This window comes from Scyliorhinus torazame, chromosome 18 (assembly GCF_047496885.1).
Source record: "Scyliorhinus torazame isolate Kashiwa2021f chromosome 18, sScyTor2.1, whole genome shotgun sequence".
In the NCBI taxonomy this organism is placed as follows: domain Eukaryota; kingdom Metazoa; phylum Chordata; class Chondrichthyes; order Carcharhiniformes; family Scyliorhinidae; genus Scyliorhinus; species Scyliorhinus torazame.
This window is the reverse complement of record NC_092724.1, coordinates 84,052,532-84,073,997: the sequence shown is the minus strand read 5'-3', so window position 1 is coordinate 84,073,997 and position 21,466 is coordinate 84,052,532. Positions and strand designations below refer to the sequence as shown.

Here is a 21,466-nt window from a genome sequence, read left to right as displayed (position 1 = left end):
ATACTGTGACAGATCTGAACCAACCAATACTGTACCCGTGTTATACAGTGACGGATGTGTATCCACCAGTACTGTATCCCAGTTAAAACAGTGACATACCTTTTCCACCACTCCTGTATCTCAGTTAAAACAGTAACAGACCTTTCCCACCAGTACTGTATCCCAGTTAAAACAGTGACAGACCTTTCCCACCAGTACTGTATCTCAGTATTAAACAGTGACAGACCTTTCCCACCAGGACTGTATCTCAGTATTAAACAGTGAGACCTTTCCCACCAGTACTGTACCCCAGTATAATACTGTGACAGATCTGAACCCACCAATACTGTACCCGTGTTATACAGTGACGGATGTGTATCCACCAGTACTGTATCCCTGTTAAAACAGTGACAGACCTTTCCCACCAGTACTGTATCTCAGTTAAAACAGTAACAGACCTTTCCCACCAGTACTGTATCCCAGTTAAAACAGTGACTGACCTTTCCCACCAGTACTGTATCTCAGTATTAAACAGTAACAGACCTTTCCCACCAGTACTGTATCTCAGTTAAAACAGTAACAGACCTTTCCCACCAGTACTGTATTCCAGTTAAAACAGTGACAGACCTTTCCCACCAGTACTGTATCTCAGTATTAAACAGTGACAGACCTTTCCCACCAGGACTGTATCTCAGTATTAAACAGTGACAGACCTTTCCCACCAGTACTGTATCTCAGTATTAAACAGTGACAGACCTTTCCCACCAGTACTGTATCTCAGTATTAAACAGTAACAGACCTTTCCCACCAGGACTGTATCTCAGTATTAAACAGTGACAGACCTTTCCCACCAGTACTGTATCTCAGTATTAAACAGTGACAGACCTTTCCCACCAGTACTGTATCTCAGTATTAAACAGTGACAGACCTTTCCCACCAGGACTGTATCTCAGTATTAAACAGTGACAGACCTTTCCCACCAGTACTGTATCTCAGTATTAAACAGTAACAGACCTTTCCCACCAGTACTGTATCTCAGTATTAAACAGTGACAGACCTTTCCCACCAGTACTGTATCTCAGTATTATACAGTGACAGATCTGAACCCACCAGTACTGTACCCGTGTTATACAGTGACGGACGTGTCCCCACTAGTACTGTCTTAGAGACAGACTTAAATCACCAGTTGTGTACCCAATCGTAGTGACAGATCTGTACCAACAGTTATATACCAGCATTATAGAGATCTAAATGACCACCTCACTAATAAAAGCCAAAACCTAGCACGGCTGGTGTTTTGCACATTTTGAATAGGCACCGTTTGAAATTTCTGTAAATACAGCATAACACTTCAGTGGCAATACTGAGTGGTTTAATCATCACATCATTGTCTCATAAAAGTACAGTGACCCAATGCAAGAGGAAAACATTAACAAGAATTGTGGAATTTTACATAATTAAATGTTTTCTTAATAATTACAATACTGTATCCTTCTCCTCCCCTCAAAATTCACCATAAAGTAATTGAGCGATATCCATGCACACAATGGTCCATAGGAAAAACAGAAAGGAATTCTCACAAAGCAGACACAATAAAACAACTGGGGCCCAGTTTCCTCTTCACCAAAAATCGAGCAACATTGCAGCTCCGTTGAAGGTAATTAAATGCATTGTTGAATATATATACATTACACAACAACAAACCATAACAGAGGGATTTGGCAGCTTTTACAATTAATTCTTGAGAGAAGAGCAGTGAGCCCTTCATAGGCTTCAAGCGAAAGGCAGAAAGGTCAAGTTCTTCAGTACAATAATCCCACTGATCAAGCAGGCCAGTGTGAACTGAAAGCGTCGAGGCCGGTGTCAGAGTATGGCAAAGGTTTGGTGTCTCCAGCAAGTGGAAGATTCCTCTTCAAGGTACAGAATGTAAACAGCAATTACGATCCAGTAAGGTCACATTCTCGAGCCTCGCTCTTGCAGAATCTGTTTCCAAAAATATCAGGAGACAAGTTCATTAGAATTTTTAGGAGTAGGAAAAGGTTGGTAGGTCAAACAAAACCCCAACTGTTTTGGTAGATCTCAACCCCACTGTGTCAAAATATCCCCTGATCGCTTCTCTCCAGGGGTCCGCCTGTCTCCACATTTGTATGTTCCACATTCTAACCAGTAACAACAAAACGCAAAGAATATCTCAAACTGCCTGAACGTAACTGCATGAGGTTGGCACGTCTTGTGATGGCGAGAGCAAGCGGGTGAGAGAGAATTAGAGGTGAATGGAGGGCAGAGCGATACCTTTGCTTTTTCACTGGGCTCTATGACAATTCCATTGGTCGAGTTATTCAGCTCCCTGGAGACAACACAAAGGAATTCAGCCTGATCTTCGTTGCCATAGTTATAGGAGGATCCGATGCTAATGAGCTGAGAGAGAATGCAGAATTTAAATTAGCAGCAATGCGCACAATGGGGCACCAGGTATAATTAAACACACCTTCCTTACAGCTTGTCGCTGCAAGGAAGCTTCCCCCCCACAACATCATTAAATACCACAGCTATCCGAATGGGGGAAAATCGCTCCAGACAGAAACCTTGAGACTTGAACACAAATTCCTGGCCAGCTCTCCCAGCGCAGTAGAGAAAGAGTTGCACTGTTGGAGGTGCTATCTTCAGATGAAACATTAAAGTGCACCCGTGGTACAAACAAAGTCGCTCAGACACCAATATAAGCAAAATGCAGAAGATGTTGGAATCTAAAACAAGAACTGAGGACGTCGGAAAAACTCAGCATTCTCCCTCCCTTCAGTTCTGACCAAGAATCTAATGACTCAAAACATTAACCTGGTTTCTATCCTAATAGATGCTTGGTTTCACAAACACTGCTTGCCCACACATCTACTGTGACAGCAGATGGTGTGGGGAAGGAGCCATAATTTTTTGCAGACATGTCGTAAAAAAAAACACCATGAAGAAGTGTTGAAGATCCTTGAAAAGTAGTTACACATCACAGAATGACACATTGCAGAAGAGGCCTTTCGGCCCAGCGGTTCTGCATGAAAAACACCTAATCCATTTGCCAGCACTTGGCTCCATAGCCTTGAATGTTTTGACGTGTCAAATGCTCATCCAGGTACCTTTTAAAGGATGTGAGGCAACCCATCTCTACCATTATCCCAGCATTCCAGACCGTCACCACCCTCTGGGTAAGTTTTTTTTCTCAAGAACTTCCGGTGGCGGCTATGAAGGAGTAGGTCGCACATTTGGTGGCTCCTACTCGGGTCGGAACTTTGGACCTTTTCCCCCCCCGACTTCTTGCCGGATCTGAAGTGGAAAATTGATGTTGGATGCAACTGTGACGAGGAATCTTACATCAGTGCATGGAGAGGCGGACCAAGAGTACTCGCAAAGGAAGAAAAAGGCGACAGAGAAGGCTTGGGCGGAGGCTGCAGCGGGAGAAAGCATGGCAGACGACCGGAGTTCTGGCTCGACGAACCAGCGGTCGACGAAGCAGCTGATGCAGTTCATACAGGAGGGCTTCGCCAAGCAGAAACATGAATGCTTGGACCCGATTAAGGAATCGATTGCGAGGCTGGAACTCAGACTGGATGCCTAAGACTGGGCGATCCAGAAAGTGGAGAAGGCACTGACTGAGCAGGAGGAACACCAAGCTGCAGTGGAGTTGGAGGTGGGGATGCTGAGAGACCAGCAGAAAAGGCTCCAGGAGAAGGTGGAGGATCTAGAGAATAGGTCCCGTCGGCAGGACCTGAGAATCGTGGGGCTCCCGGAGGGATCCGAAGGAACGGACGCAGGGACATACATAGCGGGTATGTTTGAGAAGTTACTGGGGGATGGGACGTTCTCCCGACCCTTGGAGGTGGACAGGGCACACAGAGCGCTAGCGAGGAAGCCGCGTGTAGGTGACCCCTAGAGAGCAACGGTGGTGAGATTCCACAGGTACCTGGACAAGGAGTGCATCCTACGGTGGGCCAGGCAGACACAGAGCTGTAAATGGGAGAACAGTGTCCTGCGTATAGATCAGGATCTGAGCGCGGACGTGGCCAGGAGAAGAGCAGGGTTCAACCAGATAAAATCGACCCTTTTTTGTTTTACAAATTTAGAGAGCGCAATTCATTTTTTTTTCCCAATTAAGGGACAATTTAGCGTGGCCAATCCACCTAGCCTGCACATCTTTGGGTTGTGGGGGCGAAACCCACGCAAACACAGGGAGAATGTGCAAACTCCACACGGACAGTGACCCAGAGCCGGGAGCGAACCTGGGACCTCGGCGCCGTGAGGCAACGGGGCTAACCCACTGCGCCACCGTGCTGCCCCAAATCAACCCTTTTTAAGAAGAAGGTTAAGTTTGGACTACTGTATCCGGCCCGTCTTTGGGTCACTCACGAAGAGCAACATTTCTATTTCGAGTCGCCCAAGGAAGCGATGGACTTCGCTGGAAGGAAAGGGCTGGTAGCGGACTGAGGTGTTTGGACTGAACTTTGCTGCAGTATTCATGTTTAAAATTTTTTTTTTGTTTTTGGACGTTATTTGCAATGCCTTCTGTATTGATTTGGGGCCTGCGGATGAGCTGTGTGAGTAAAAATTTGCATTTGCACTGATGGGGGATGAAGGTGTGAATGTTAGATGTGGGATCTTCTTTTTGATTTTCTTTGTGTTTCTTTTGGGCAATTGGGTTGGGATTGTTTTCGTTTGCATATGTGTGGGTCTGAGCCGGGAGGGGGGAAAATGTCTGGCGCCATGGGCGGGGGCCAGCAAGCTAGCTGGGCGGGCTAGCTCACGGAAGCGCAGTGGGGGGTGAGCAGATGCTATGCTTGTTGAAGGGGCCTGTATGTATAGTGCTGTTATGGGGGGGGGGGGGGGAATGTTCTGCTGATGGGGGAGGGACTTTTGCTTTGGGACAATAGGGAGGTCGGGGACGGAGGCTCCCTGGGGCGGGCCTGTGGATGCATGGGCCGCGGGCTGGAGACTGGCCCAAGAAAGGTGATGGGGGCGGGCGAGAAGGCCCCCAACCAGGCTGATCACATGGAACGTAAGAGGGCTAAACAGGCAGATTAAGAGGGTATGCGTGTTCGCGCATTTGAGGGGACTGAATGTGGACGTGGCAGTGTTGCAGGAGATGCACCTTAGAGTAAATGACCAGGTCAGATTAAGGAAGGGATGGGTCGGACAGGTTTTCCACTCGGTGCTGGACTCTAAGACTAGAGGGGTCGCGATCCTGATTAATAAGCGCGTGTCATTCGAGGCGGGAAGAATAGTTGTGGATGTGGGGGTTCAATACATCATGGTCAGTGGGAAACTGGAGGGACTGCCAGTGGTACTCGTGAATGTGTACGTGCCAAATTGCGATGACGTGGAGTTCATAAGGAGGATGCTGGGGAAGATCCCGGACCTGGATTCGCACATGCTGGTCAGGGGGGGGGGGGGGGGGGGGGGAGGACTTCAACACAGTCATTAACCCAGGGCTAGATCGGTCCAGCTCAAGGACAGGCAGGGTGGCAGCAATGGGAAAGGAGCTAAAGGGGTTTATGGAGCAGTTGGGGGGGGGGGGGGGGGGGGTGGACCCATGGAGATTTGGGCGGCCGAAAGTGAAGGAGTTTTCCTTCTACTCGCATGTGCCTAAAGTGTACTCCCGGACTGACTTGGAATCCTGAATAGGGCTTTACTGACGGGAGTAGTGGACAGGAGTATTCAGCGATCACGATCTCGGATCAGTCGTACCAGTCTCCCCGAATAGGCGCCGGAATGTGGCGACTAGGGGCTTTTCACAGTAACTTCATTGAAGCCTACTCGTGACAATAAGCGATTTTCATTTCATTTTCATTTTCATCATGCCCTGCAGTGGGTGGACCTACAGGTGAGCAAGGAGGGTGGCCAACGCCCGCACTGGAGGCTGGATGTGGGACTTTTAGCGGCTGACGAAATGTATCCAGGACTATCTGGAAGTCAATGACATGGGGGAAGTTTCGGCTGCAATTGTCTGGGAGGCACTGAAGGCGGTGGTTAGAGGGGAGTTGATCTTGATAGTGGCCTACAGGGAGAAGGTAGACAGAGCAGAGATGGACCGACTGATAAAGGAAATACTACAGGTCGACAGGAGGTATGCGGAGGCCCCAGAGGCAGGGCTTCTAAGGGAACGACTGAGGCTACAGGCGGAGTTTGGCTTTTTAACTACAGGGAAAGGCTGTGGAGCAGCTGAGAAAGTCGAGGGGTGGCGATCTATGAATATGGGGAGAAGGCCAGTAGAATGCCTGCGCAGCAGCTTAGAAAGCGGGAGGTAGCCAGGGAGATTTGAAAGGTAAGGGACAGGGATGGGAACCTGGTCGGAGATTCAGCTGGGGTCAATAAGGCATTCAAGGAATTCTACAGCAGGCTGTATGAGTCGGAACCCCCAGCTGGGCCGGAAGGGATGAGGCAATTCTTAGGGAGGCTGAAGTTCCCGAAGGTTGACGAAGAGTTGGTAGAAGGACTGGCGGCCCCGATCGGGTTGGAAGAGATAGCAGAAGGGCTGAAGGCCATGCAGTCAGGTAAAGCCCCGGGACTGGATGGGTACCCCGTGGAGTTTTACAAAAAGTTCTCTAGGATACTGGGGTCACTGCTAATGAGGACATTTAATGAGGCAAGGGAGAGAGGGGGGCTTCCCCCGACGATGTCACAGGCTACTATTCATTGATCCTGAAGCGGATAAGGACCTGGAGCTATGCAAGTCCTACAGACCGATCTCCCTATTAAATGTAGACGCCAAACTGTTGGCTAAGATCTTGTCCTCAAGGATTGAAAACTGCGTTCCGGACGTGATTGGGGAGGACCAGACGGGATTTGTTAAGGGTAGGCAGTTGGCGGCCAACCTAAGAAGGCTGCTGAATGTAATTATGATGCCCTCAGAGGATAGGGACATAGAGGTAGCGGTCGTAATGGACGCAACGAAGGCATTTGACCGGGTGGAATGGGATTATCTGTGGGAGGTACTGGGACGGTTTGGATTTGGATGGGGCTTCATTGACTGGATCAGGCTGCTGTATCAGGCGCCCGTGGCGAGTGTTCGGACTAACAGGTTGACATTGGGCTATTTTAGGCTGCGCCGGGGGACGAGGCAGGGATGCCCCCTCTCCCTGCTGTTGTTCGCACTGGCCATAGAGCCGCTAGCAATTACTTTGAAAGCCTCAAGGGGCTGGTCCGGGGTGGGGGGGTTGGTGGAACACAGAGTCTCACTATACGCGGGCGACCTGCTCTTATATGTGTTGGTTTCACTGGAAGGGATGGAAGAAATTACGAGGATTCTGGGGGATTTTGGCCGGTTTCTAGGTTACAAATTGAACACGGGGAAAAGTGAGATGTTCGCAATCCAGGCAAGGGGGCAGGAGAGGTGATTGGGAACGGTTGCACAAGCTAAATTTGGCCCGACTAGTAGACCAAATGAAGGAGGATTTGTGAAGGTGGGACGTGCTCCTGCTGTCACTAGCTGGGAGGGTACAGACAGTGAAAATGACGGTCCTCCCAAGATTCCTGTTTGTGTTTCAGTATCTCCGCATCTTTATTCCACTGCCCTTTTTCAAACGGGTCAACAAGGTGATCTCTGGCTTTGTATGGGCGGGTAAGACCCCGTGAGTTAAAAAGTGGGTGCTAGAGCGCAGCCGGGGTGAGGGCGGGCTGGCACTCCCGAACTTTAGTAATTATTACTGGGCAGCGAATACAGCCATGATTAGGATGTGGGTGGCGGGCGGGGGGGGGGGGGGGGGGTCGATTTGGGAGTGAGTAGAGGTGGCATCATGTAAGGGCACTAGTTTGGGGGCATTGGTAACGGCGCCTCGGCCTTTCCCGCCGGCACGGTACTCCACCAGGCCCGTGGCGGTTGCGGCCCTGAGAGTCTGGGGGCAGTGGAGGAGACTTGTAGGAGCAGAGGGAGCATCGGTCTGGTCTCCAATCTGCAATAATCACTGGTTTGCCCCGGGGAGCCTAAATGGAGGGTTCCGGAGATGGCAGAGAGCAGGGTTCGAGAGGTTGGGAGATACGTTTACAGAGGGAAACTTTCCCAGCCTGAGGGAGTTAGAGGAGAAATTTGAGTTGACGGGACGGAATGAGTTTAGGTAGCTGCAGGTGCGGGACTTCCTACGCAGGCAGGTCTCAACCTTCCCGCTCCTACCACCAAGGGGGATACAGGACAGGGTAGTTTCCAGTGTATGGGTGAGAGAAGGGAGGGTTTTGGACATTTATAAATAACTCATGGGGTCAGAGGAAACGCAGACCGAGGAGCTGAAACACAAATGGGAAGAGGAGTTAGGAGGAGCGATAGAGGATGGTCTCTGGGCGGATGCGTTGAGCAAAGTCAACACGTCCACAACATGTGCCAGGCTCAGCCTGATACAATTTAACATCGTTCACCGTGGCCCGGATGAGCAGGTTCTTTGGGGTGGAAAACAGGTGCGCAAGGTGTGCAGGAGGACCAGCGAACCATGTTATTTTTGAAATTTAGAGTGTCCAATTCATTTTTTCCAATTAAGGGGCAATTTAGCGTGGCCAATCCACCTAGCCTGCACATCTTTTAGGTTGTGGGGGCGAAACCCACGCAAACACGGGGAGAATATGCAAACTCCACACGGACAGTGACCCAGAGCCGGGATTGAACCTTGGCGCCGTGAGACAGTAGTACTAACCACTGCACCACCGTGCTGCCCCAGCGAACCATGTTCATATATGTTCAGGGCATGCCTGGCAGGGGTTTGTGGATGTCATGTCCAAGGTGTTGAAAACAAGGGTGGTGCCGAGTCCAGAGGTGGCGATTTTCGGGGTGTCGGAAGACCCGGGATCCAGGAGGAGGAAGAGGCAGAAGTTCTGGCCTTTGCCTCTCTGGTAGCCTAGAGACAGATATGATTAGCTTGGAGGGGCTCAAAGCCCTCGAAGTCGGAGACATGGCTAACTTCCTCTGTCTGGAGAAAATCAAGTTTGCCCTGAGAGGGTCAATGTTAGGGTTCGTCCAGAGGTGGCAGCCGTTCGTCGACTTCTTTAGGGAAAATTAACCGTCAGCAGATGGGGGGGGGGGCTAGTTTAGTTTAGAGTAAGGGGTTAGAAAAGGTGGGAACTGTGAGGGAGGAAGACGGCTTTTGCACCTTGTTTATATTTGTATGTACATGGTTTCTTCTGTTCTTGTTATAAAACCATAAATACCTCAATAAAATGTTTTTAAAAAAGTTCTCTCTCAAATCCCCCCTAAACCTCCTGCCCCTCACTTGTGCCCCCTCGTTCCTTCAATACAGGGGAACAGCTGCTCCCTATCTGCCCTGTCCAAGCCCCCATAGTTTTGTCCACCTCGATCAGGCCACTCCAACAACTGAAGCCTGTCCAATCTCTCTTCACAACTCAAATGTTCCATCCCAGGCAAAAATAAAAGGATAAAAGCAAATTACTGTGGATGCTGGAAACTGAAACCAAAGAGAAAATGCTGGAAAATCTCAGCAGGTCTGGCATCTGTAGGGAGAGTAAAAAGCCAACGTTGAGTCCAGATGACCCTTTGTCAAAGCTACCAGGCAACATCCTGGTGAATCGCCTCTGCATCCCCTCCAGTGAAATCACATCCTTCCTATAATGTGATGACCAAAACTGCACAGAGTACTCCAGCTGTGACCTCACCAAAGTTCTGTACAACTCCCACATGACCTCCCTGCTTTTCTAATCTATGCCTTAATTGATAAAGGCAAATTTCATAGATTTCATAGAGTTTACAGTGCAGAAGGAGGCCATTCGGCCCATCGAGTCTGCACCGGCTCTTTGAAAGAGCACCCTACCCAAGCCCACACCTCCACCCGATCCCCATAACCCAGTAACCCTCCACCCAACACTAAGGACACTTTTGGACACTAAGGGCAATTTAGCATGGCCAATCCACCTAACCTGCACATCTTTGGACTGTGGGAGGAAACCGGAGCACCCGGAGGAAACCCACGCACACATTGGGAGAACGTGCAGACTCCGCACAGACAGTGACCCAAGCCGGGAATCGAACCTGGGACCCTGGAGCTGCCAAGCAATTGCGCTAACCACTATGCTACCGTGCTGCCTTGAATATTTCCTTGTCACATTACTCCTCCCAAAGTGTATCACCTCACACTTGTCAGCGTTAAATTCCATCAGCCACTTTTCTGCCCATTTGACCATCCCGTCTACATCTTCCTGTACCCCAAGACACTCAATCTCACTGTTAACCACCCCGCCAACCTTTGTGTCATCTGCAAACTTACTGATCCTACCCCCCACATAGTCATCGATGTCATTTATATAAATGATAAACAATAGGGGATCCAGCACAGATCCCTGTGGTATGCCACTGGACACTGGCTCCCAGTCACTAAAGCTGTCTCCTACAGCTAAGCCAATTTTAAATCCATCCCGTTACCCTGTATCCCATGCGCACTTGCCTTCTTTATCGGTCTCTCATGTGGGACCTTTTACACAATGGGAAAATAATCTTCTGGTTATTGTAAGCAAGCCAGAAACGTGTTTAGTTTCCCTGCTCACGGTGACCATTGGAACTCTTCCCCCAGATTCTAAAAGCATTTCAAAACTCCATATAAAAATAGTCATGGTTCCAGTGCATGAAACCTTTATTCTACTGGCAGTTCCTTAACAGCTGATGTGCACCACAAAGCCACCCATTCAGCAGCACTCTGTCTGTAAATGATCTCATCCATACACGATGGGGTCTGTACTACACAGTAATATACTGGTGAAATCATGCTATATATTAGCATGCCAGCACCTAATCCATTCACTCGCTAATATCACACATGGTGTGGCATGGTTGCACAGTGCTTAGCACTGCTGCCTCATAGCGCTGATGACCCGGGTTCGATCCTGGCCCCGGGTCACTGTCTGTGTGCAGTTCGCGCATTCTCCCCGTGTTTATGTGGGTCTCACTCCCACAATCCAAAGATGTGCAGGGTAGGTGAACTGGCTATGCTAAATTGCCCCTTAATTGGGGAAAAGAAGAATTGGGTATTCTAAATTTATTTAAAAAAAGAAAAAATATATCTCACAGCGTGATTTACCCTGTAGATGTTATGCATGGGTGGGCATGTGTATTCAAATCTGCTGTTCAAACGCATGTCGCACCCTCTATAACAAACAGATCCTCTTTAATAAAATAGACAGGAGGAATTTCTCATAAACAGACCTGTATGTGCTGTCACATTGCAGAGCTGCATCCCAATATAATCCTCCTTTCCACACAGCAATAAACTGAGCGCAGAATATTATTCAAAGATTAAATGAACACTGGTTATAGGGAACTGCAGAGTGACATGGGCAATTCCCAACCAACACAATATGGGGATATCGAGGGGAAAAGGACAATTCCCAACATGCATATTACAGGGCTGTAGGGGTCACAGAAGCAGTCCTCCCTGGTGGTTCAAACAAACCCATACTGTACTCGGCCTCACAATCCTGGCACTTCACAAACAGCTCCGCTCAGTGTAAATATAGGCTGCAATTCCAATTCCCAGTATTAGTTCAGTTACCTTCAACGTACCCTTGTAACTGTGGCTGCATAGTCTGCTGATAGTTTCAACGAACGACCCGGTCAATATTGTAGATCCTTAGTTAACAATGACTGATAATTAGGGTGGTACCTGCTCAAATTTCCAACCATCCGACATGGTAGAAACCATCTGGGTTAGTTCCTCCTCCTGACACTGCAGGACACGGTAAACGTGTTTAACTGGACCCTGTAGAGTGGACATTACACAGTTAAATATACCAGCATAGTAATTCTCATAAATGCATAAAGCGGTCAGAGACAACTAAACCGCCACCTCTTTCCTCCTTTAGTCAATGCTTTTTTGTTCATCCGCTCAGTGTCAAATTTTGTCTGATGACAGTTGGTGAAGCACCTTGGATGTTTTACTACATTAAAGGTGCTGTAAGAATGCAAGTTGTTGCTGCTATTAATTACACCAAGCCTGAATGCCACCCAGGTCTTGCTGCATGTAAGCAAGATCTGCTTAATTATCTGAAGAATTGTGATTGAAACTGAACACCAAACAATCATTAGCAAATATCGCCATCTGAATTTATGATGTAGGGAAGGTAACAATAAAGCAGCTGAAGTCAATTTGCAGACTACAGGAATTCCTACAGTGATGGCCTAGAGCTGAGATGACTGGCCTCCAAAAGCTATCTTCTTTTGTCCTTGGCATGACTCGAGTCAGTGATGAGTTTTGCCCCATATCCCACTGTGCTCAGTTTTACCATGGCTCCTTGATGCCATACTTGGGTCACATACTGCCTTAATGTCAAGGCAAGTCACTCTCACCTTAGTTGCTGAATGTATCTGTGTCCATGTTTAGACCACGCTATTTTCGGGTCTGAAAATGTTGGAAATCTTTCAACTCCAACCAAGCGATGGGGAGTCTGCCTTTCTGGTTGCAAGTTGATGTTTTGCTGTGGTCGATGGTTAGAAGGATAAATGACATTCCCACCTTCTGGCCTTTAGCATTTCTGGTCAAGGATATGCGTGGGGAGGTTGTGTTTTTATTGGTGCATTCCAAACATGCCCCAAAAGATTACATAACGAGCTGACTGTACACTTTGTGAATGTACAAGGACACTGCCAATTTCTAAAAGTCGATTCATTTTTTTCAGAATCTCTATTCTAAACCTCACTGTACTGTTCTGGATTCAGTAGTGTGCGCCACACACTCAGGTGACACCCATGTTTGCACTCTGCCTTTGTATGGTGTAAACACAGACTGGTTTGCAAAGAGTTGTCCGAAACCTCGGCTATCGGTACCTGGTTCCTGATTAAATAAATGACCAAACGGTCAAAATAGACAGGAGCTCTCACCTGCGAGGTCCTATTCTCCAGGTCCCTAATCCGTTCTTTGACCAACCGAACAAGTAATGCAATGTTATAAAATTCCGCCTCCTCCAGCACTCCTGGAAATATAAAACAGATATTAGAAAGCACCCAGCCAGGGCCCGACTTCACCAGCAATAGGCTCACAAGATCAGTGGCCACTTGGCATCAGTTCAAACAATGCCTCAAGCATAAAATTCTACCAAAAAAGGTTTCCCCGAGCTCTATTTTACCATGGCGCACACAGTGCAGAGATGTCCAAAAATATTCAACACACAACGCCATGCAGGGCCCAACATTCAACTTCACTTCAAGTCCAGGGCCCAGTCTCACTCAGTGTCTGTGATGGTTTCCAGCACTGTAACATTGGGAACATAGAACAGTACAGCACAGCCCTTCGGCCACGAACTTGTGCCGAACATTTATCCTAATCTAAGATCAACCTAACCTAATAGAAGCTCAAGCCTAAAGTAGAATACTCTCACCAACCAGTCAGAGGTGGACCAATTTAGAACTGCTGCCTCACAGCGGCAGGGACCCGGGTTCAATTCCAGCCTTGGGTGACTGTTCGTGTGGAGTTTGCATGTTCTCCCGTGCCTGCGTGGATTTCCTCTGGGTGCTCCGGTTTCCTTCCAGTCCAAAAATGTGCAGGTCAGGTGGATTGGACACGCTAAATTTCCACATAGTGTCCAAAGGTATGCAAGGTACGTGGGATTACGGGGTAGGGCAGGAGAGTGGGTCTGAGTGCCCTTTGAGGGTCAATGCAAACTCGATGGGCCAAATGCCCTTTTCTGCACTGTGGGAATTCTATACTTCAAATTCACTGCTGGGCGAGGTTCAGTTTTAAAGGGATGGAAAAAAAGTATAATAAATGTATTTGTGTGAAAGGAATCAGTTTTGTATGCTCAAGTGCAACTTTCCTTGTCTTATCAGCAGGATAACTGACCAGCTCTCTAACTCATGTATTTGGAAAGTTTCACAGGCCAAATTTGCATCCAGGCTCAGGAAAGTCTGACATGTTCACTCTTGCAGCTTGCAAATTACTCAACCAACCCACGTGTGAATTTATGAGGGATTTTCACACAGGCGTGGGTTTGCACAGCATTTTGCAAGTTGCAATTAAGTGCGTGAGGAGTATAGGTGTGGAGGCAGACCAACTAGACCGTCCACCCAGGTTCTTCAACAGAGCAGCCGAGCTCCCATCATTGTTTACAGTTTACCCCATAACCTCCATGCCATCCCACATTTCCTGATGCCACCTCTCATATTCTCACCTCACATTCCCCAAAGAAACCTCTACATCCCCACGCCACTTCAGATGCCCCATGTCACCTCATATGTCCCCATGCAAGGGCAGCACGGTGGCGAAGTGGGTTAGCCCTGCTGCCTCACGGCGCTGAGGTCCCAGGTTTGATCCCGGCTCTGGGTCAATGTCCGTGTGCAGTTTGCACATTCTCCCCGTGTTTGCGTGGGTTTCGCCCCCACAACCCAAAGATGTGTAGGCTAGGTGGATTGGTCACGCTAAATTGCCCCTTAATTGGAAAAAATGAATTGGGTACTCTAAATTTTTTTAAAAAAAATATTTCCCCATGCCATCTCTATGGCCCCAATGTATTCTCCATAGTCATTTGCCCCATGTACAGTTCTCAGGAACCATGCAATAGAAATGGAAATTATTTAAAAATTGGAAAATCATCAAATATCTAATGTCATGCAAGAGTGCCTTTAAGAAATGGATGTGTAAGCAATGTACCTTTAAGAAAACAATGATGTCAGAGAGTGGGTGGAGCTCAGCTCAGTTCAGCCATTTTGCAGTTTGGTTTTGCAGTTTAAAAAGTGCCTGGCTGGTTTTGCTGAGAGCAGTTTAAAAGTAGAAAGCCAGTTTGAGAAGTTCTGGTTTGCTGTGATCTGCTTACAAGGGAGAAAGCCAGGTTTGAGACAGCAGCGTGGGTGTGTCTGTGGGTTTCCAGAGAGCTGCATGAAGAAAGCAAGGTGCTGGAGCTGAAGTCACCCAAGCTAATATATCTCTGCCATTCTACAGAAAAAATATATATCCTTTAACCTGATGTGATACTGTTTAAAGGTGTTAAGTCTCTTGGAAGTTTGAAGGAACATTTTAAGGAAGTATTTACTGTTGCAATATGTTCTGAGTTATCTTTGAAGTAAGGGGTGTTAAGAGATCCAATGTTTATTTAAGATGTTAAGTTGAGTTCATGGAATAAACAGTGTTTTGTGTTTAAAAACACACGTATCCATAATTGTAATCCCACACCTAGGAAAAAAGCCATGTGCTCGGAAAAACAACAAATCCATTAAAGGGAGAGGTTGGTTGAACTCCATGATACATTTTGGGGTTCTGAAACGCCTCGCCCATAATAACTGAAGAAAGCTATTAATTCAAACTCACTATCAATGACACTGGACCAAAAATCCCAAAGGAAAAAGTTGTAATCGTTTAATCTACATTCCAGGTGGCTTGAGAAAAAGTGGATGCATTGATTGGTCATCTTCCAGGATTCTATAGAGTGCGGAACAGTTCCTGCAAATTGGAGGGTGGCTAATGTAACCCTACTATTTAAAAAGGGAGGTAGAGAGAAAGCAGGGAATTATAGACCAATGAGCCTGACGGCAGTAGTGGGGAAAATTCTAGAATCAATTATCAAAGATTTTATAGCAGAGCACTTAGAAAGCAGTGGCAGGATTGGACAGAGTCAGCATGGATTGATGAAGGGGAAATCATGCTGGACAAATCTACGGAATTCTTGGAGTGTGTAACTAGTTGAATTGATGAATGGGATGTGGTGTATTTGGACTTTCAGAAGGTTTCTGACAAAGTCCCGCACAAAAGATTAGCGTGTAAAATTAAAATGCATGGATTGGGGGTAGTGTATTGAGATGGATAGAAAACTGGTTGTCAGACAGGAACAAAGAGTAGGAATTAATGGGTCTTTTTCAAATTGGCAGGCAGTGACTACTAGGGTACCGCAGGGATCGGTGCTAGGACCCCAGCTATTCACAATATATATATTAATGATTTAGATGAGGGAACAAAATGTCATATCTCCAAATTTGCAGATGACACAAAGTTGGGTGGGAGGGTGAGCTATGAGGAAGATGTAGAAATCCTTCAGTGTGATTTGGACAAGTTGAGTGAGTGGGCAAATGAATGGCAGATGCAGTATAATTTGGATAAATGCGATGTTATCCACTTTGGTAGTAAAGCAAAGCAGCAGACTACTATCTGAATGGCCATAAATTAGGAGGGGAAACGTGCAACGAGACCTGGGTGTCCTTGTGCACCAGTCACTGAAAGTAAGAATGCGGGTGCAGCAGGCAGTTGTTGCTAACTTTTGGTTGGCTCTTAAATGTTGCCTGTTGTATCTTTACTTAATTTGCTCTGTTACTATAACCTTTGCTCTAGAGTCGCCAGGTATCTTTATGATACCGCCTCGAGGTTCAAGTTCAAGTACTGATCAATAACTCAACACACCAATTTGTAAGATTCAAATCAAAACACATTTATTATACACAGTAAATCACTACTCATGCATAAACTCCTTTCTAGAGTATTCCTATCACTAAAAGGCCAATACTTAGCTTCGGAATTGGCCCACCAGGTCAGGGGAACAAATGGCCTTTCGTTCGATTGGAGTCTGCAGGATTCAAAAGCTGGTATGGACTGGTAGCTACGAGCGCCTATCTCGTAGCGAGCATTGACTGGAGACTTACTTGGTTGTTGCAGCAGCTTGGGCAGTTCATTCTCTCAAGGGTTGATTCGCTGCTGAGTGACCCTGCCAAGAAGAACGAATTGAACTTGGGGACTCTATTTTATAGTCCCCAGGGGCTTCACACCCCTTTGGGGCGGACCCCGTACCTGGTTCCAAGTGATTGGACTAAATTCTGATCACTTGGATCGATTTCTCCCAGACTGGAATTCGCTGGGCGGTCCCTGAGTGTCCGTTGGCCTTCCTTTGTCTTGGCTCCTGCTGGCGCCGAGGAGTCTGGCTTGGCCTTATTCACCTTACATGTTTCAATTGTACCCGGGGATCGCTCATTAGTATGCAGATGGCTGTGAGTTTCAGTGCTGTCTGGGCTTCTGCAAGTTCTAATACACAGGAGACTTTGCACTTCCTAGTTTTTCCTGGCTTGGCAGAATTTCCCTGTAGCCTTTACAGATCTCCATTTTAAGTTGGGAAGTGGCCAACCCAGGTGGCTACACTCCCTCCTTGTGATCCCTAACGCGAAGCGTGAAGGATCACATAACTGCGTTGTCTTCACTTCCTGACCCAGCGAGCACTCTTCCGTAACTATGCAATGAAAATTTTAACTGACATTCTAAGTGGCGCTATGTCAAAACATTACGACATTAAAAAAAACGGTACCTCTAACTATCCTCAGTAAACTATCCTCACTCAAACAATCAATCATACTAACTTCCTAACAATACAAAAATAATAGCAGCATTCACATTTTTCCTCTGGCTTGGCAGTCAAGCACAGAGGGGTACAATATTTTTGTTTTTTAAAAATATATATTTTATTGAATTTTTTTCCCCTGAGCAACATTTTTCCCGCTTACAAAACAAGCGAAACGATAACAGTAACAAAACAGAAATTTTTAAACTTTTTAACAATAGTAATAATAGTAGTAATAATATACAAGTGACAAAACCTCGTACTCTATTGCCCTATACTCAACTGCCTCCCCTCCCCCCCCCTCCCCCCTGGGTTGCTGCTGCTGGTCATCCGTCTTCCCTCTAACGTTCCCCTAGGTAGTCGAGAAATGGCTGCCACCGCCTGGTGAACCCTTGAGCCGATCCTCTCAGGGCAAACTTTATCTGCTCCAGTTTAATAAACCCCGCCATATCGTTTACCCAGGCCTCCAGTCCGGGGGGTTTCGCCTCCTTCCACATGAGTAGGATCCTGCGCCGGGCTACGAGGGACGCAAAGGCCACGACATCGGTCTCTTTCGCCTCCTGCACTCCCGGCTCTTCCGCAACTCCAAATAGAGCTAACCCCCAGCCTGGTTTGACCCGGGCCTTCACCACCTGCGAAATCACTCCCGTCACTCCCTTCCAATACCCTTCCAGTGCCGGGCACGCCCAAACCACATGTGCATGGTTTGCCGGGCTCCCGCCACACCTCCCACATTTGTCCTCCACTCCAAAGAACCTGCTCAATCTTGCCCCCGTTATGTGTGCTCTATGTAGCACCTTAAATTGAATCAGGCTAAGCCTGGCGCATGAGGAAGAGGAATTTACCCTGCTTAGGGCATCAGCCCACATACCCTCCTCTATCTCCTCCCCTAATTCTTCTTCCCACTTTCTTTTTAGTTCGCCCACCGACTCCTCCCCCTTTTCCCTCATCTCTCTATAAATCTCTGACACCTTGCCCTCTCCGACCCACACCCCTGAAAGCACCCTGTCCTGTATCCCCTGTGTCGGGAGCCGCGGAAATACCCTCACCTGTTGTCTAGTAAACGCCCTCACCTGCATATATCTCAAGAAATTCCCCTGGGGTAACTTATACTTTTCCTCCAGTGCTCCCAAGCTCGCAAAAGTCCCATCTATGAATAAATCTCCCACCTTCCTAATTCCCAACTGGTACCAGCTCTGAAACCCTCCATCCATTCTTCCTGGGGCGAACCTATGGTTGTTCCTGATAGGGGACCCCACCAGGGCTCCCCGCACACCTCTCTGTCGCCTCGACTGTCCCCATATGTTCAGTGTTGCCGCCACCACCGGGTTCGTGATGTACTTTTTCGGTGAGAACGGTAGCGGCGCCGTCACCAGCGCCTCTAGACTCGTCCCTTTACAGGACCTTCTCTCCAGCCTTTTCCACACCGCTCCCTCACCCTCCATCATCCATCTACGTATCATTGCCACATTGGCGGCCCAATAATAATCTCCCAAGTTCGGTAGTGCCAGTCCTCCTCTGTCCCTACTGCGCTGCAGGAACCCCCTCCTTACTCTCGGAACTTTCCCTGCCCACACAAAGCTCGTAATGCTCCTATCTATTTTATTAAAAAAGGTCCTGGTGATTAAAATAGGGAGACATTGAAATACAAATAAGAACCTCGGGAGGACCATCACCTGCCCGCCAGAGATAAAGGCTGCATGTCCCACCTCCTAAAGTCCTCCTCCATTTGTTCTACCAGCCGTGTCAGATTAAGTCTGTGCAAGGTTCCCCAGCTCCTAGCGATCTGAATCCCCAAGTATCGGAAGTTTCTTTCCACTTTCCTTAGCGGTAAGCCTTCTATCTCTCTACTCTGGTCCCCTGGATGTATCACATATAATTCACTCTTCCCCATGTTTAACCTATACCCCGAAAATTCCCCGAACCTCTATCATCCCCCCCGCTGGGTCCGACACGTATAGCAATAGGTCATCCGCGTATAACGAGACTCGGTGTTCTTCTCCCCCTCTAGTCACCCCTCTCCATTTCCTGGAGTCTCTCAGCGCCATGGCCAGAGGTTCAATTGCCAGCGCAAACAACAACGGAGACAGCGGGCATCCCTGTCTTGTTCCCCTATATAATCGGAAATACTCCGATCTATGTCGACGCTTGCCGTTGGTGCCCCATAAAGTAGTCTAACCCAGCGAATAAATCCGTTCCTAAACCCAAACCTCCTTAACACTTCCCATAAATACTCCCACTCCACCCTATCAAATGCCTTCTCTGCGTCCATTGCCGCCACTATCTCTGCCTCCCCCTCCACTGAGGGCATCATTATCACCCCTAATAGCCGTCGCACGTTAACATTCAATTGTCTCCCTTTTACGAACCCTGTCTGGTCTTCGTGCACCACCCCTGGGACACAGTCCTCTATCCTCGATGCCAGCACCTTTGCTAGCAGTTTGGCATCCACGTTCAATAGTGAAATAGGTCTATAGGACCCACACTGCATCGGATCTTTGTCCCTCTTCAAAATTAGCGATATCGTCGCCTCCGACATTGTCGGGGGTAGTGTCCCCCCTTCCCTGGCCTCATTGAACGTCCTCGCCAACAACGGGGCCAACAAGTCCACATATTTTCTGTAGAATTCCACCGGGAACCCGTCTGGCCCCGGGGCCTTCCCTGCTTCCCAGTCCCTTAATAACCTCGTCCACCTCAATCGGCGCCCCCAGGCCTGCCACTGCCTGCTCCTCCACTTTCGGGAACCTCAACTGATTCAGGAACTGCCGCATCCCCTCCTCTCCCTCTGGGGGCTGAGACCTATACAGTTCTTCATAAAAGGTCTTAAACACCTCATTTATCTTTCCTGCCCTTCGCACGGTGTCTCCCCTTTCATCCCTAATTCCTCCTATCTCCCTCGCTGCTGCCCTCTTTCGCAGTTGGTGCGCCAACAGGCGACTAGCCTTTTCCCCATATTCATACCTCCTCCCCTGTGCCTTCCTCCACAGTACCTCCGCCTTTCTGGTGGTCAGAAGGTCAAACTCGGTCTGGAGTCGTCTCCTCTCCCTGTACAGCTCCTCCTCAGGGGTCTCTGCAAATTCCCTGTCCACCCTTAAAATCTCCCCCAGTAATCTATCCCTTTCCTTGGCCTCTGTTTTCCTTTTGTGGGCCCCAATAGAAATCAGCTCTCCTTTGACCACCGCTTTTAGTGCTTCCCAGACCACTCCCACAGGGACCTCGCCGTCGTCATTGACCTCCAGGTATCTCTCAATACACCCCCTCACTCTTGCACACACTCCCTCGTCCGCCATCAGTCTCACATCTAATCGCCAGAGTGTTCTCTGCTCCCTGTCCTCTCCTACTTCCAGGTCCACCCAATGTGGGGCATGATCCGAAACCGCTATGGCTGAGTATTCAGCTTCTTCCACCCTAGAGATCAACGACCTTCCCAGAACAAAAAAATCTATCCGGGAGTACACTTTATGGATTTAGGAATACTCCCTAGCCCTGGGTCTAAGAAATCTCCATGGATCCACTCCCCCCATTTGGTCCATTAAGTACCTTGGCCGCTGCCGGCCTTCTTCCAGTCCTTGAGCTGGATCTATCTAGCCCCGGGTCCAGCACCGTATTGAAGTCCCCTCCTAAAATCAAATTTCCTGCCTCCTGGTCCGGAATACGCCCCAGCATCCGTCTCATGAACCTCGCATCGTCCCAATTTGGGGCATACACATTAACCAACACGACCTCCATTCCCTCCAGCCTACCACTCACCATTACATATCTACCTCCACTATCTGCTACGATGTTCTTTGCTTCAAATGCTACCCGTTGCCCCACCAAAATGGCCACCCCTCTGTTCTTTGCGTCCAGTCCTGAGTGGAACACCTGTCCCACCCATCCTTTCCTTAGCCTAACTTGGTCCGCCACCTTTAGGTGCGTCTCTTGGAGCATAACCACGTCTGCCCTTAGTCCTTTCAAATGCGCGAGCGCTCGGGCCCTTTTTATCGGCCCATTCAGGCCTCTCACCTTCCACGTGATCAGCCTCACTGGGGGGCTACCTGCCCCCCTCCCGTGTCGACTAGCCATTACCTTCTCTAGGCCAGTCCCATATCCCGCCTCCGCGCTCCCCCAGCGTCGCATTCCGCCCCCGACCACCTCTTTAGCCATTTCCTTTTGGATTTCCGCAGCAGCAACCCAGTTGTCCCCTCCCCCCCCCCCCCCCCCCCCCCCAGAT

The 21,466-nt window shown here is 48.4% G+C and overlaps 1 protein-coding gene across 1 annotated transcript in view; it reads right to left on the bottom strand.

The window, feature by feature from the left end:
- Positions 1 to 1,334: 1,334 nt before the first annotated feature.
- Positions 1,335 to 21,466, bottom strand: part of LOC140395334 (BTB/POZ domain-containing protein KCTD2-like) — a 65,043-nt gene continuing 44,911 nt past the window's right edge. Inside the window, exons 3-6 of the mRNA XM_072482972.1 lie at positions 12,827 to 12,918; positions 11,613 to 11,708; positions 2,272 to 2,397; positions 1,335 to 1,962 (exon numbers count right to left, since the gene is read on the bottom strand). Coding sequence (XP_072339073.1) covers positions 1,933 to 1,962; positions 2,272 to 2,397; positions 11,613 to 11,708; positions 12,827 to 12,918 — 344 coding nt within the window. The 3' untranslated portion in view covers positions 1,335 to 1,932. The remainder of the gene's footprint in view (positions 1,963 to 2,271; positions 2,398 to 11,612; positions 11,709 to 12,826; positions 12,919 to 21,466) is intronic.